At 36.0% G+C, this 15,983-nt stretch overlaps 1 protein-coding gene across 3 annotated transcripts in view; it reads right to left on the reverse strand.

Annotated features, from left to right (window-relative positions):
• KHDRBS3 (KH RNA binding domain containing, signal transduction associated 3) overlaps positions 1-15,983 on the reverse strand; it is a 96,559-nt gene that overhangs the window by 1,719 nt on the left and 78,857 nt on the right. For 2 of the 3 annotated variants that reach the window (XM_032701015.1, XM_032701026.1), the window contains 2 exons: positions 5,901-5,959; positions 2,015-2,626 (listed from right to left, as the gene is read on the reverse strand). In XM_032701015.1, the coding sequence (XP_032556906.1) occupies positions 2,535-2,626; positions 5,901-5,959 (151 nt within the window). In that variant the 3' untranslated portion in view covers positions 2,015-2,534. Of the gene's footprint in view, positions 1-1,048; positions 1,106-2,014; positions 2,627-5,900; positions 5,960-15,983 lie in introns of those variants that run through there. The other variant, XR_004359435.1, reaches the window with a different exon arrangement.

Below are 15,983 nucleotides of genomic sequence, written 5' to 3' on the forward strand. Positions count from 1 at the left end.
TATTTATCTACTAGTCATCCCTGCCACTAGATACTTTAGTTTCAACCCTTCAAGTTTCACTGTATATGTTTAATATAACACTTGATATTTGCAGATGAATGCTTCCTATGTAACTCATCATACTATGTGATTTAAGATGTGAACAGAGATTTCGCCAATTCTACTATAAATATTTTTAAAAGATATTTATATATTCAGTTTTGCCATAGCAGTTCTAGCAGCTGTTATTAAATCTTTGCCCCTTGAGCCCCAAAGGGCAGAAATCTCCAAGCTCTCCTACCCTTAAAGAGTCCTTTGATTTAAACCCTTAAAACACTCAAAATTGTTCTAAAGCCATTTGTATGCACAAAAGGTTCCTTCAGGATGTGACAGCAGCCTCTTAAATTTACTGTGGTATACAGAGGCAGTGCAATGTATGCAGTATTTCACAGTACAGAGCTCTATTTATCTGAGCCTTGTCAACTAAAGGCACTGAGATCATGACGTTAGCAGGGAGAATTACCATTCCAAATAGAAAAAAAACCCCTATTTCTATTTAAAATATACACCACCTGAGCATAAATACAGTTAAACAGTGGAGCCAGCTATTCTTCAGCTATTGTTTCTCAATGGATTTGTTCTCCTTCAATTTATGCCAAAAATCAGCTTGCTAACTTGTGCAGAAATGCTTGACTTGGAAAATAAGTCTACAAAATGTGTTTTTCAAGTTTTAGGCATGTTTATTGACCAGATTAGAGTTTTAAATTCCCATTTTAAGAGTACTAGCATCAAATTACATATTTCTTCAGCTTCCTCTGTGCAATGAAATATTTAATTGTTTGAAGTGTTGTCATAACTATGTATACCTTTCAATACACAGCCAGAAGAGTGTCCACACACTGTGAGAGCCTAATGTCCTCATTAAGGGTAGCTTAAAACTATTACTTTTCCCACCAGAATTGAACAGAGCCAATGATACTTAAAGTCCTGTGCAGAATTAAGAATTAAGGACCTGATCAAAAGCTTCATTATTTATTTAATAATTTCCCAGATGAGTAAAGATACCTACCAAAGCATCAGAAGATTAAGGTTTTTGTTCTCTTGGCTGTCCAAAGAGGTGGGTTTCCTGACAAGAGAGGAAAAAAGAGGTAATTTTACTAAAGTTCAAAGAATTTCAAACAAAAACTAAAGAAAACAATGTAAATCAAACTATAATTAATAGAAACTTAATGCTTAACAAAAAGCATTTGTAATGTTTAAGTTACTAGAATTTATGGAAAAATAATATATTACAAACTACTGGTTATGAGGTTTTACAGTTGTTTAATAGGGAATAGTTTGTCCAAATTTAACTAGCTAAGCTAAGGCTTTTTAGATTACTGATACAAATTAAACGTTTTAAAATGAGAATTTAGGTGTCCTCAAAGCTTTTCCTACATTCTAAAAGGAAACTTTCTAAGTTGTAGCCTCCCTGTTTTTATTGGTTATACTGAGATAACTTAAGTGAGATTAAAATCTAATTTGATTTATTTACCTTGGCAAATGAAGACCGTTTTAAGGGTTACACATCCTCTGCCTCTGACGAAAGCGACCTCAATTAGTCAAGTCAGAAAGTCTTTAAAAGCTTTGTGTTTATTGCTTCCAGCACGGAGCGAGGTGGTCATTAACGTATCAAAATTCTCATAAAAATTCCAAAGTTGCACTAGTGAAAAAATGCTCAACAAGATGAAAACTAGTCACATCTTTTCCAGAAAATTCATTAGCTATTTTAAACCATTTTTTTAACAAAAGTATTTTGATTTAATGTGGCACTCAAGCAGATCCATACCATTTGGATACTTTAAACAGCATTTATATCTACTGTGAGTATATAGAGAGATACATTTAGGTTTAAACCATTTTGTTTTAAAAGAAGTTGCGCAGTGTTTAATATGAGCCTTTTATGCTGATCACTGTTAAACATTTCTCCCTGTTTACTACTATTTATGAAGTTTTATTATAAGATAAAGCATAAAATTAATCTCACACACACTGATTTTTCTTTCAAAAGTTTATTTAGTATCAAGCAAGGGTAAAACTTTGCTTAACACTACAGAACATTTCAAGACTTGAGTTACAAAATACCACATTATTCGCATTTGTAGTTTGCTTTCCTTTTTATTCATGTTTGCAAAGAGAAAATCTAGCAAATGGCTGAAAATAAAAACTAAAAACTAAATTGTTGAAAACCTTTAAAATAAAAGGCTACGCTTATGTTATAAAGAATGGACTAACGTATTTAGTAAACCTATTTTTTGTTTAATGCTAGTTAATCAAAGGTTATTTGTTTGATCACCTATTTTTTCAAATACAGTTTGGAAATAACAAAGTTCCTTGTTTTACATATCTTTCTGTCCAGGTTGTTCTTTCAACAAAATATTTTAAAGTTCAGTCCATCCATTCAGATTTTTTATGCACTTTGAGTTAATAAAAAGGGATTGTTCATAGAAAAAATTACTTTGAACAGTATACAGGACTGGTGGAGATTGGATATTTCACAACATCAGACAGTACAATCAGTATCTGGCATATGGCTGGTCTCTGTAGACTCCTTTTGTTGTCCGTGCAGAAGGTGTCTTGTGTCGTGAGTTGGTCCATTCTTCTTGCCCTACGAGAAAGGAAAACATGGTTAGACCCCTTCCAGTGTTCTCAGATGCTGTACTTATTTTTCCCTTATTTAACTGTTAATTAGATAACTACATTCTGTTTACCAAAACCAGAGTGTACAAAGTGACATCTAACACTTGAACCAAAAAATCTGGGTATAACACATCTATAAGAGCCACCCCAGAGAATGTGATAAGCTAATGGCAAAGATATTTAGGGCTCTGGCATTCAGCTGGACCTGCTTGTTGCAAATGCACAGAAGTGTCGGCTCCAGTAGCAGACCTATCAATAATTACACTGGGATTAAATGAATGGAGGGTATGAATTATGTATAAGCAAATAAGATGCCCTCAGAAATAAGTTTCTTTGCATCAGTACCAGCTTAGACCTAATTTAAAATATGCAACCCAAGCCTCAAGTATCACTACAAACACCTGTGGCTTCTAACATCCTAAGGTCAATATTCCATTTCACTGTAAACATACATCTCGTCTAAAATGCAAGAAACAGGAAGGCAGATTATAAAAGAAATTAAAAGGACAAGGAGTATTTTGACTATAAAATAAGTTTGTAAAAAACGTGCTATATTTAATGCTTTATAATCCTACCACCTTTTAATGGTAATAAATATTAAAAAAGGTAGCAAAATTATTATCTTAAATGAGAGTCAGACCTACTGTGCCAAGCATTTACAAGAGGGAAAACACAGGACCAAACACAGAGTATAATGAAACAGTATGTAGGCACATTTAAGCAAGTAAACAAATCAGACTAGTCAGGTAGTTAAAAAATAAAATGTATATCTGTTTATATCACCGTCAAAAAAAAAAAAAAGACAAAAAAAAACCAACCCCAAAAGCAAATAAGACCTTAAAATAGTGTATGTGTTTCCATAGCTACTAGAATTGCCCTGCCCTAAAATGCAATTCAGAAACTAAGGGTGGAATCCAAACCTATGGTAGACTAAAATGGAGGCCTCACTTTGCTTTGTAGTCAAAAAGAATAAAATCAAAGAACTCCTTGAATGCTAAGGAAATTTGCTCCAACAGGAAGTATCTGAAATTAGGTGACAAGAATCCCATACATCAAGGGTTAAATTTCACCATCTCCTCACAGAAGCCTCATCCTAGCTACTTTTTAATAATGTAGGTGGTTGCCTGCAGAGTCCAGGTTATAAATCATACCTAGGTGGTCAGGACATTTGCCTAGGAGGTAAAAGGAACAAGTTCAAATCTGGTGTAAGGCTGAAAGAATTAAACTTGCACCTCAGGCAAGTTCCATGGGAATCTGATAACAAAATAACACACACGAGAATCAACCTCTTGTGCTTCCTCATTGCACAGACTGCAAGGTTTATATTCAAAAGGAGAAAGAACCTGAGCCTAATAGTAAGGGCAGCTGACTGAGGGGAAGAATTAATATCCTAGCTCTTACACACCACTGCAAGGAACTGTTCAAATGTAAAAAGCCGTCTTGGTAACAGTTTAAGGGGTATATTTGGCTCCTCTTAGAGTAACTGGTCAAATCAGTAGGGTAACGAGTTACCTTACTGTTTATCAGTTTTCATTTTGGTGCTGTTCAGCGCTCCAAATCCTAAAAAGATTGATATTCGTCCTGTATTCCCTGGATTGTCACCTGAGTTTCTCAGAGGAGGAAGTTCAAGTACCTCCTGGGAATCTGAGTTCCCTCCTGGCCAGCACGAGCCAATCATCTGTTCATTATGCAGTCTCAGGAATTTTAGTTTGAGGTACCTAATGTTCTTTATATAGAGATTATTAGTCTCTAACTCTGCATTTAAAGGATATACTTGAACATCAGCTAGTTAAGAAATAAAATGTATAAGTGTTTATATGTGCAAAAACTTCAGTGGCTGCAACCCATAATCATTCTTCAAGGTATTTATAGTCTTCCTCTCAACTTGAGTAAATACATCACTTAATATTCTGAGTGGTTGTGCTTTGATAAATAGAAAACCAACTTTAAATGCAAAAGCAATGAAAAATCCATATTTTCAACCTTGAATACCACAATCCATATTTTTCCCCATCAGTCTATCTACATAAAGCAGTTTCATACATTTTCACCCCCATCAATTTTGCATTAATGAACTAGTCTTATAAATATCAGGCTTATAATGGCAAACAGTTTATTTTAATGCTGAAATAAAGATTTAAGCTATATATCTATCAACACCAACTGAAAGTGCTGGGGGACTGAGGAATTCCAAATGACCTTCTTTTGATAAACTGACTTTCCCCTTAAGCAAAATAATTAGTTTAAGCAGATGATGTTGGGTAAACTACTGGATTAGGTGCATTTATCACAACTTCGTTGAGGTCATTTTAGTTTTCAGCAGGAAGTACCCAAATGGAGTTAGAGAAATAGACCATGGAAAACTTAGTAGAGCTCTAAAATCACTGAAGCATTCATTACCCAGAATCACAATTTTTACACTAGTTACTAACAACCCTCAAATGTTTGGGATTTGAGAAGCCTAGATTATATTTCTCTAATCTCCAGCCAGAGATTTAACATTTATCTCTTAAGCAAAGGTGCCTTTTAACATGCTTTATGCTTCTTTATAACAGATTTCTTTAATTAAACCTGTCACTACCCCACTTCTGTATTAAAAAAAAATGTGATCTTTACCACCAGCATATATTTTTTGCTTCATTATGCATTGTTTTGTCTCTATATAATATAAAGTAACCCATTGCCCTCATGACTATTAGCTACCTAAAGTACTTCTCTAACCTTTACATAATGACTCCCTGCTTGATTTCCCAAGACTGATGCATGAAAATGAACAAATACAAAAAGACCATACAAGACTAAAACACACTCAATTAGACTCTGATTCAGCTGGGAGCTTCAGCATATTCTTACCTTGTACCAAGTCTCAATGCCAGCTACATCACACTAGAGGCATTTGCTTTTGGCAGCCAAAAGTTCTGGAAAAATGTCCTACACTCCCATTTTTCTCTTTAAATCTCATTAAATGTGACATGAAATGGGTGCTTGCAGCACGATTTAGATTTGATTTTTTTTCTATTTCTTTGATTTTAGTTTCACACAACTACATTATCTAAGAGACCTCAGAGACCCCTTTCAGTATTTTTCTCAATAAGCACACAAGGAGCTCTGTGACAGCACAGGAATCCCTGAGCAGCTGTTATCCACTGCAGAACTGAGACTTTCCTTATGGAAATTGTTCTTTGATTATATTTTTTTCAAGAGTCTACTACTGTAGTCATTCAGCTCATAAAGTCACTCACCATAAGAGTCATATGTTTCTTCACTGAGGCCGTGACCATAGTCATAGTAATCTGCTCCACTGTGGGGGGAAGAGGAAAGCAGAAAAAAACAAGAAATAAACCAGTTATGAGCAGCAATGCTTATTACACATTCCACCTTTGAAAAGAAGAAATCTTGAAGGATATAGACAAACATCCATGTGACAGTGACAACTGAGGTTCTACTTGTTCATTACTTAGAAACCATACTGACTTTCATTTAGGATTTTTTTCATCACTGAGCCCCTCATTCAGTTTGTAAATGTGGATGTGGGAATTTTGTATTTAAAATTATATCTATAGTTTGGAAGGCTGAAGACCTTATAAGCATCAATGAAAGAATCAGAGGTGTAGGTACTGAACCAATTTGTCATATAAACTCCTCTTCATTATCTTCTGTTGCCTAATATTTTGCCTCTGGATCTTTGAATTCACTGATAGAAATGTAATAAAGGACAAGCAACTTGCTGACTGGAGGGTTATATAGCTGCCATACCTGTACAAGTTCCAATGTCTTCAAAACAACAGAGGTGCACAAATATAAATGCTATAATTTTAACTCTCAGGCAGAAAGTGAAAATAGGAACTACATTACAAGCAGAAATATGTAGTTTTTAAGATTCAAAAGTATGTATGAATACCATAACCACGGCCTAAACCAGTCTTACATTTCATAATGGCATTTACATTTTTAATAAGATCTCTAAATGGAAACTGAAGAACAATCCTGGTTATACACTATTCCATTATGCTTTCATATTTCATGTAAGTCTGGCTAGGGGTAGTGTTTTACACAGTTCACAGGACATCAACAGCAAGTGCCTTAATTGTTTCTTTGCTTTTCTTTCTAACCACAGCCAGACTCAGGGCTGATGGCATTTGGAAAATACTCTATAAACTTTAGCTACCAAGTCATTACCTCTTGAGTGAGAAGGAAATCACTAATATATGATCACTAGCAAGTATTTACTAATATTGACAAAATGCTTCTAACAAGAGATTGATTGCTAACAAAGTAAACACCAGAGAGACACCCCCCCCCAATTTTATAGCCTTAACGTGAATTAGCAGGTAAAGCATTTATATAAAACAAACATCACAATCACTTTTAAACTGACAAAAGACAATTTGTTGGTTTTGGGTTGTTTGTTGTTTAGTTTGGTGGTTTTGTTTTGTTTTTTTTTTTTTTTTTTTTAACTTAAAAGTTTTACATCCCGCAAAGCAACCAGGACAGAAAAAATACAGTTGTGGTGTGTGCAAACACATATATAAAAAAAGTCTGGGTGAGTATTTTTTATTGCTGGTATAACACTTCCTAAACAAAACCTTTAACAGAATGCACTATGAAGACCCATAAAAATATCTCTATACAACCTAAATGTTATCTATAGTTTCTCAGTCCGTGTGATGAGGACCCCAGAATAACAAGGGTCCTGCAGCAGACAGTGATCAAACAGTATTTATTCTGACAACCAACTTAAAAGTGACATTCACTGTCTTTCCACGTAGTACTTGATTATTTATTTTAAGGCTGTCATTGAGTTTAGAAGTCAACAGCAGCTGAGCCCTCTTCCTGTGTCTGTCAATCCTGTCAGAATGACTTTGCAGTGTCTCATTTCATAGATCTGATATATCTATTAAACAAAAGACTCACTTTACCGCACATAAACTGCAAAACAAATAAGCATCAGAAAGGAAGAAACCTTTTACTTATACTGAAAGCACATCATAACCCATCTTTATTAACAGAGAAGTCCCTCAAAATTAATAATCTGTCCAAAAGGTACAAGTTATAACGGGAAGTAAAGCTGCCCAGTGCAATTCAGTGTTCTCTGCTCTACTTCATTTGTGCTCTATGAGCAATGACAAGCCCCTCCATTCAACTGCATGTTAAACACACCCAAAGCTTCACATGAGACAACTTAAAGACTAAGACCCAAAGAAAAGAGTACATACAGATGCTGCAAGAAATTCTGTGTGCAAAAAAAAAAAAAAAAGGAAATTAAAAGAGCCTTTTTTGTTTAATCTGCAAGAGTCTGAATAGCCTATGGAGTTCACAACCAAGACCAAAGGTAACTGGGGGTGGGTTTGTTGGTTTTTTTTAGTGCTGTATATGAAGTTACAGCTTATATATTTTTCTTTTTTAAAGCAAATCACCTGCTAAAACGAAACCCAGTCAAAGCAACCTGCAATACCAGACTTCCAAATTGTAAATTCTAACTCATTAACTGAGATAACTGAGATAGTTGAGGTCAACTCTGCTGTGAAGATTTAAGCAGCTATATTAAACAATTCTTCCTGTGGACAGTAGGTATGTTACCAACTTTTGTTTTAAAAGCATCCTTGACATTTAGATTCTTTTTTTATATCTTTTTTTATATATGTTCTCTGACATCTTAGCATTCTGATTGAAGATAATTTAAACTATTTCCCTTGAAATTCTGCAAGGAAAGCCCTTTTCATAGAATCATAAGAAGGCGTGGGTTGGAAGGGACCTTAAAGTTCACCTAATTCCAACCCCCTGTCACAGACATGAAGACTAGATTAGGCAGTTCAGGTTGCTCCTCTTCCTTTCATTTTGTCTCACAGAAAGGAGAACAAATCCACAAAATCAGTATATTTTCTTTAACCTTGTGTGACTCCCTCCTTTCAGAAAAAGGAAAAAAAATGACATGGATCCTTTCCTTTTTAACCCAGCAAGACTAAACATGGAACATTTGTGTTTGAAGGTTTTTTTTTTCAGATGTAAAATGTCTCTTTGAGGCCATTTTCTTAACTTTTCTTTACTTCTCTAAGCATCTACTCTTTTAGATGAATAATTGGATTACATGACATAGCCAGCTGAGTTTTCAGACATCTTTGTAATCATGAAGGAAAAAGGCAGAAGTGCAACCAACACTGGAATATCAGCTGTGACTCAGATCTTTTGTACATAAAGAGCTTTTGCTTATAACCCTTCATATTTAACTTCTTTTGTATTCTCATTCCAGCACAATGGCTTTGGACTGTCAAGAGAGAAGACAGAGGTGGCAAAGAAAAAATGCTTTGATTTTCTTCATCACCATAAAAACTCAGAATCACTTAATGCTATGGTAGGATTAGCAAGTAACAATAAACTTAAGTATGTTGTTTCTAATTGCTGAGTGCTGGGCAGTAATCCTACAATGCTTAGAGAAAGTATGAAGTGAGGTTTCAGTAGTTTAAGTATGGCCAGGGGGAAGTGCCTGTTTTCTCTGTTAGAGAAACAGCCCGAGACAGAGAGGAGCAAGCTCAGATTTTAGCCCTGCATCACCGGTGAAGGAGAAATGCTTCTCAAGGGCTTTACCCAGTGAAACAGAGGACTGGGAAGCTTTCTGCCATTTTTCTAGAATCAAGTGCCTTGAAATACTTCAATTTAGAAGTATTCAACATAAGCCTTCAAAGGTCCTGCGGAATATGACCTGAATTTCTCAGGCCTTTCTGCAAAGCTGATTTGTTTCCGAAAATGTATTGATGAACCATAATAGAACAAATATTTATGAAAAAAATCAACAAATAGGAGTAACTGCTCTTGACATGATGGTTAAGCCTCAAGGAACTTCTACCTTTTATACTATATAAACAATTAGCTTATTCTTTGTAGAGAATATTCTCTTGGGACAGATATCAACAGAATGGTAGTTTCAGTCTAACTCTCATGGGTCCCTCAATACACGACAGATACTGAGGTGCTGGAGTGAATCCAGAGAAGGGCAATAGAGCTGGAGGAGGGTCTGGAGAGTAAATCATGAGGAGTGGCTGAGAGAGATGAAGGTGTTTAGTCCGGAGAAAAGCAGGCTCAGAGGGGAACTTACTGCTCCCTACAACCATGTGAACAGAGGTCGCATGTAGTGAGGTGGGTGTCAGTCTCCTCTCTCAGGTAACAAACGACAGGATGAGAGGAAATGGTCTCAAGCTGTGCCAGGGGTGAGGCAGGTCAGACATCAGGAAGAATTTCTTCACTGAAAGATTGAAGGCATCAGAATGGGCTGCCAGGAAGGGGGTGGAGTCACCATCCCTGTAAGTGTTCAAGAAACGTCTGGATGTGACACTTAGTGTTATGGTTTAGTTAACATGCTGCTGTTCAGGGAAACGTTGGACTTGTCTCAGAGGTCTTCTCCAACCTTAATGATTCTATGATTCCATATCTGAAGAGGTCACTAGGCTATTTTTGGGATAAACCCAAAACAGGCAGGTCAACCACACAGTGCAAGTGTACTTGCACAAAGGAAGTAAAAACACATTGTGATTAATTCATGTGATTGCCACAGCTCTTTAAAAGATGTCTGTAACAAATATAGAGTGGTCATTATGCCATTTCTGTGTTTGAAACAGAAGCAGTGTGGCATGGAGCCTGATTGCTAAGGGGAGATTAAAAGGTCTTTGATTGAAAGCTTTTAGCTTACTGGAAAATCCCAGACTTAAGCACTGACAAGCCTGGCTCTCAGGTTTAAACACTGAGTGATCAGAAACTTTCTCTGACTTCAGTGATAAAAAAACCCCAGCTTTAGCAACCAGTTCAACTTCATGTAATGTTCATTAAGGAAAAAACGACCAAAATTTGTTTATTCCTTTGCACATTAGGATCAAGTAATTTTGGGACTGATCCCTTCAGGCATAAGCCAGGGCAGTTTCAGAAAGTGAAACCTTACAAACACCAAGGTTTCCTTTTGTGCCATGAGCAGCTCCCCAAAATCAGCTTTGTCCTTCTACACAGTGTTGCACAGAACAGCAGCAAAGCAGAAAGAACAAATGAGGATCTCTCCTCTAACAAGAGTTCTTATATGATAGACCCTGACCGATATGATCACATCTGAAGAGAACTCGTCCACAAGGACAAGCCTCTTTCTGTCATTCCTATCAGATCATCATGCTCAGCTGCTCCTGATAACAAAAAGCATTCTGTCAACAGTAAACAGGAAGAGCGTCCAGGCAAAAATAACTGCAGTGAAGCTCCCAACTCCATAACTGTCTTGAACACTGAGCATCTGCTCTCAATGCTTCTGTGGATTCACCATATTCTATAACTCAGCTTACAGGACAGCTGAAATCCAGGATGTCAAGAGGAGATCCACATCTTATCTTGCATTTTGTATATACATTTTTATTTAATGCCCAGTTCTGCTACTTCTTAGAAGTTTCTTTGGAACATACTCTCATCCCTGCATCTCAGTCTGTATAACAGATAATCATCTCAGAAAGCAACTGAGACCTGTATGTGAGAGCTTTTTAAAATACTGAAAAAATATGTAATCTTCCTTAAATTATATCTCCTTGTACTCTCATACAGGTAATACAAACAGCAAATCTATTACCTTTAATCATAAAAGATGACCAGAGTGCCCTCTCAAGGATTCCCTTAGCTATCACTATTTAGAAATTACTTTTTATGATAGAAATTGCAAGAAATTTGACTTCTGATCAGTGAAATGCCCTCAGAGGCATCTGCATTCTGGTGCTATCTACCAGGCACATAATTATGTCTATCTGCATATTTCTAGTAAAGTCTACACAGTTGCCTAAAGCAGTTTTACCATCTGAAGTGTCCACTTGTCACTGTCTGAACTCAATTAGTTTTCCCACCTCATCCCCACTACATTCTCAAGTCCCTCTCTCCAAAGAGGAAAGGAAAATGGTAAGTAGAATTAGTAAGTGACACATATGGTACAAATAAGGCTTCTTAAGAACAGCAGCAGGAGCTACAGCTTTACCTTGAAACTCTGAATAGAATGAAGCAACAATATATTCCAGAACATGAGAAATGCTAAACATGTTAATGTCAAATATTCTCTACATAAATAAGAAAGCATCAGCAGAAAAACTAAAAATTTAGATTGCACAGAGCCAGCATTTTGGTTTTGCCTGTGAATTAGAACCAAGTCCCAGCCACTCCACACCATGTCTGTCTGGTTTGCAAAGCAGGTTGTGAACTGGTGTCAGACAAAACTAAACTGGAAGACTTAAACTATCCAGGTATGTAACAAACATGTTCCAACTCCTAAATGGAGAATAAAGACATGAACCAACATCAATGTTAACATCAGAAAAAGATGTGTTCTCTTCCCTTTCTCAACAGACAAGATTATTTAGGACAGTGGAAGCAGCAGAGAACAGTGAAAATCTGAGAGGTATCAGTCAAAGAATCTTTAAACTATTCATCACAATACTGGAAAGAATTGTGGGTGTTATTCCATCTAATTCTTGGTTATCCCTCAAGTCTTGCATAAATGTTTTTAGAGATCCAAAATCAGGTTAGTTGTCACAGACTGGAGTACAAGACCTCACTGCTTCTAATACACAGTCATCCCCAAAAACTGCACAGATGTTATGTCACCACTCCACTATTAAAAATACTGCTCCAGAGGATGCACATCAAAACTTATCTTTTTAATGTACTGAAGGAACAGTACAACTTTCAACAGCTTTCTATAAATCTGGGGCCTTACTCATTAGTTGGAATTGAAGAACATTTGAGAGAAAAGCTATCATTCCATCATCAATTTATACAATTATAATTCAAAAATAATAAAAGCATCATCAAGGAATACATTTGATTAAAAACAGATTGGATTCAACTGTTTTCAGGGCTGCATAATCATAAGCATCTGACAGATCTTAACAGCAATGCACTGCCATGTTCAAGATCTTGCCACTGCTTCCCTTACACAGCAAGGAACAAACCTTGCCTCTCCAAGTACAGGAAGGCAGATCTCTTCCTCTTCAGGACAATTCAATCCATTTAATTGCAAATGTTTCCTGGAACTCACGTGAGCTCCACTACTTCTATCAATATGTACATTTCAGGTGCTTTATGCACAGCTCTCATAACGCAATTATACCAAGATGAACCTGGTTATGAAGGTTACTGACTTCTGAGGTTACTAATATCCTGCTTTTCATTGTCTGTCATCTGAATTATATGAAAATTCTGCTTAAAAGTACAATTTACAACTTTCAATATTTCTACTAAAATAAAACACAAGGACAAACAATTAAGACCATTATAAAGGGTCCCTGCATCCATCTCCCATTTCTAAAGCTGCCCAATTAAACAGGTATTTCCTTACCAACAGAAAGCAAGACTTTTCTTCCCTTGAAAGAAAACTGAATACAACAGAGTAATCAGAGAGAAAACTGCAACTTTCAGTTACTGCCAGTAAGCAGACACACTATATTGACTGTCAACCAGCAAGAGTGTCAAATCTTCATCTACAAAAACATGTTGTCTGACAAAAATCTGTTCCGAACTGATGCAGCCTGATTCAACTAACAGACACTGGCTTCAAAGTGTGAGTTTCCAGAGAAGTTCCTCCTCTACTCCACAACAGGGGAAATAAGCCTTCCCTATATATACTCTTCACTATCTACTGGTAAGTGTGAATTTATGATGTCCTTTCTCTAGTCTGGAGAGTCTATTTAGCCTCTTCCCTATCATGGTATCTCAGTCAAACTGGTAGAAAGTTAATTATTATGCAACACATTTTAGAAGTTATTTCTAAATTGATAACTTTAATTTGGAAGCCTGACTACCCATGTTTTGTCCCAAAGCCTATATATACAGCATCTGGTGAGGCCAAGCATCTGGATATTCTCCTTCCACTGTTACCCTCATCATCCAACCTTGAAGTATCTTATTTTTTAAAACATACCACAATTAATTTGAAACCCTCATATAATTATTTCTAAACTATGATTAATTCCACAAGTTACCATTAGTAACTGCAAAATAGCATTTCAATATTTAAAAAAAAAAAAAAATTAACTTTTAATGAATTTTTCCTCCTATTTAGTACTTCCTAGAAGATCCTTTTTTAACCCACCCTTTTCTTGTGTTTTCACTCGTGCAATCAGTCAAGGAAGAAAAAAAATCCAAAATACTACCAAATACTAATCCTCTTTAAATACACTGTGGTAATTCAACCAACTGTGTGGTAAAATTAAACCAATTGTGCAAAATAAACACTATTTTTATGAAATAATTATTTGCATTCCTCAAATATTTATAATTTCATGTTACTAATTTTTATACTACTAACACACCTCTGTTACTTTTTTTCAACAGATCTCCATTTATTTTTAAATGCATTTTTATTTGTATTCTAAACATTGAGGCACCGTCATAATTAAGTTTAATATCAAAGTCATGAAGCGAACCAAAATAATTTTTTGTATCTAAAAACAAGTCTAATTAGTATGAATGAAAAGTAATCAATTTCTTAAATAGCGCAGCAACCTACTAACATCAATATGATGCTAAAAATATTTTGCAGTGAGTGCACCACGAGATATGCTTGTGCTAAGTTGCCCAAGTTTTTTTCCCATAATTACACTCTAATTGCCTTAGTCTTATTTCTGTTTACTGTCATTTCAGGTCAGATTTCTGTAAACCAGTTTTAAAAAATTCAAATGTATGCTAGACCCACAATTAAAACTACCTGTGCTAGAGGCACTTCTGAATATTCTAGCTTGTCACATTTTAACAGGTAATTGAAAAAGAAAACACGTATCTAAACATAAAAATGAGATTTGAGAAACTGCAGAAAATAATCTCCTCCAATAATGTGAGCACAAAAATTGAGCAAGAAACCACATGGCAGGGGTTTTCAGTTAAAAGCTACATTAGCTTGTTTATGCTAATGCTTTTGAGACTTTATTTTACAGAATTATAACCTCCAATAAAGTCATACATACCAGGTGTTCACAAGCAACAGCAATACAAAATGCAAGCCATTTGCACTACCCCCAGAAATCAAACTCCTGTGGATTGATTTGATTTATAAGTCAGAGAATGAAATACAAACACCTACAAGCATTAAAATGGAGAGAATTACATCTTGAAAAACTACAGTAACAGACACCGTTTTGCATGTAATGCATATTTATACATCCTGCAAATGCATGATTGCTGACAAACTCAACAATGTAAATTTAAAACACTGAGCATCACAAACAAACTGTTAGCAATTAACTTTCAAATACCAATAGCAACATCTCCATAAGCCAGTTTCAAATCCCTACGCTCAGCTTTTTATGAAAATCCTTCTTTTAAAAACGGGAATGCCATTGTCTTTTGTATGACTACTAAGCAGAGTTCCAAAAATCACCTGAAAATTTGAGCTTAGTGGAAAATGAGGGTATTGCCAAGAACCACATACTAGGAATCAGCTTCTCTTGTAACTAAAGTGCCTCTGGAATGACATAAAATCAGGTATTTAGAGAGATTTGAAGGATTTCGGCAAACCAATTCAGTTGTATTCTTCAGGCATCAACTGAACAATGGCCACTGCCAGATTTCAAGGTGAGTTTAAATCCTTTTCAACCCAAAATCTGACTACTTAGTTCCTAAGTAACTACTGCAAGCTAACAAACATAAAATTCCTCAAACCTTTCAAACCACTGGGTCTTTGTATACAGTCTCCCTGACATAGAAATTTTCTATCTTGAATCAGTCACTGTTGAAATGAACAGTAAAGAACATGGTCTCCCCTCTGAGGGGGTTGGGGTCGGGGGGGGTTCAGCCTGGAGAAAAGGAGGCTCTGGTGGGGCCTTATCGCTGCTTACAAATACCTGAAAGGAGGGTGTGGCAAGGTGGGTGTTGGTCTCTTCTCCCATGTGAGAAACAGGGGATGTTGGGAAAAAATTTCTTCACTGAAGGTGTGGTCAGGCACCGGAACAGGCTGCCCAGGAACCACCATCCTGAAAGTCTTCAAAAAAAAAAACTGTGTGGATGTGGCACTTGGGGACATGGTTTAGCAGTGAACCTGGTGGTGCTGAATTAGTAGTTGGATTTGATCTTAGAGATCTTTTCCAACCTGAACAATTATACGATTCAGAATACCATGTTTTTAACATGCCTAGGAATTACCATATGGGCAGTTATCTTTTTATGCATTGAAGTAAACGATTTAACATAAAGTTGCAGCATGTATTTCTCATTTCCCAACACATTAACAATAAACACAGGATGATTTAGAGGCACTGAATAAACATAGGTACACTAAAGAGAATTTGCCAATTCCCTCAGCTAAGATTAGGTTAACTGGGTGG

Source organism: Chiroxiphia lanceolata, chromosome 1, assembly GCF_009829145.1.
Source record: "Chiroxiphia lanceolata isolate bChiLan1 chromosome 1, bChiLan1.pri, whole genome shotgun sequence".
NCBI classification, from domain to species: domain Eukaryota; kingdom Metazoa; phylum Chordata; class Aves; order Passeriformes; family Pipridae; genus Chiroxiphia; species Chiroxiphia lanceolata.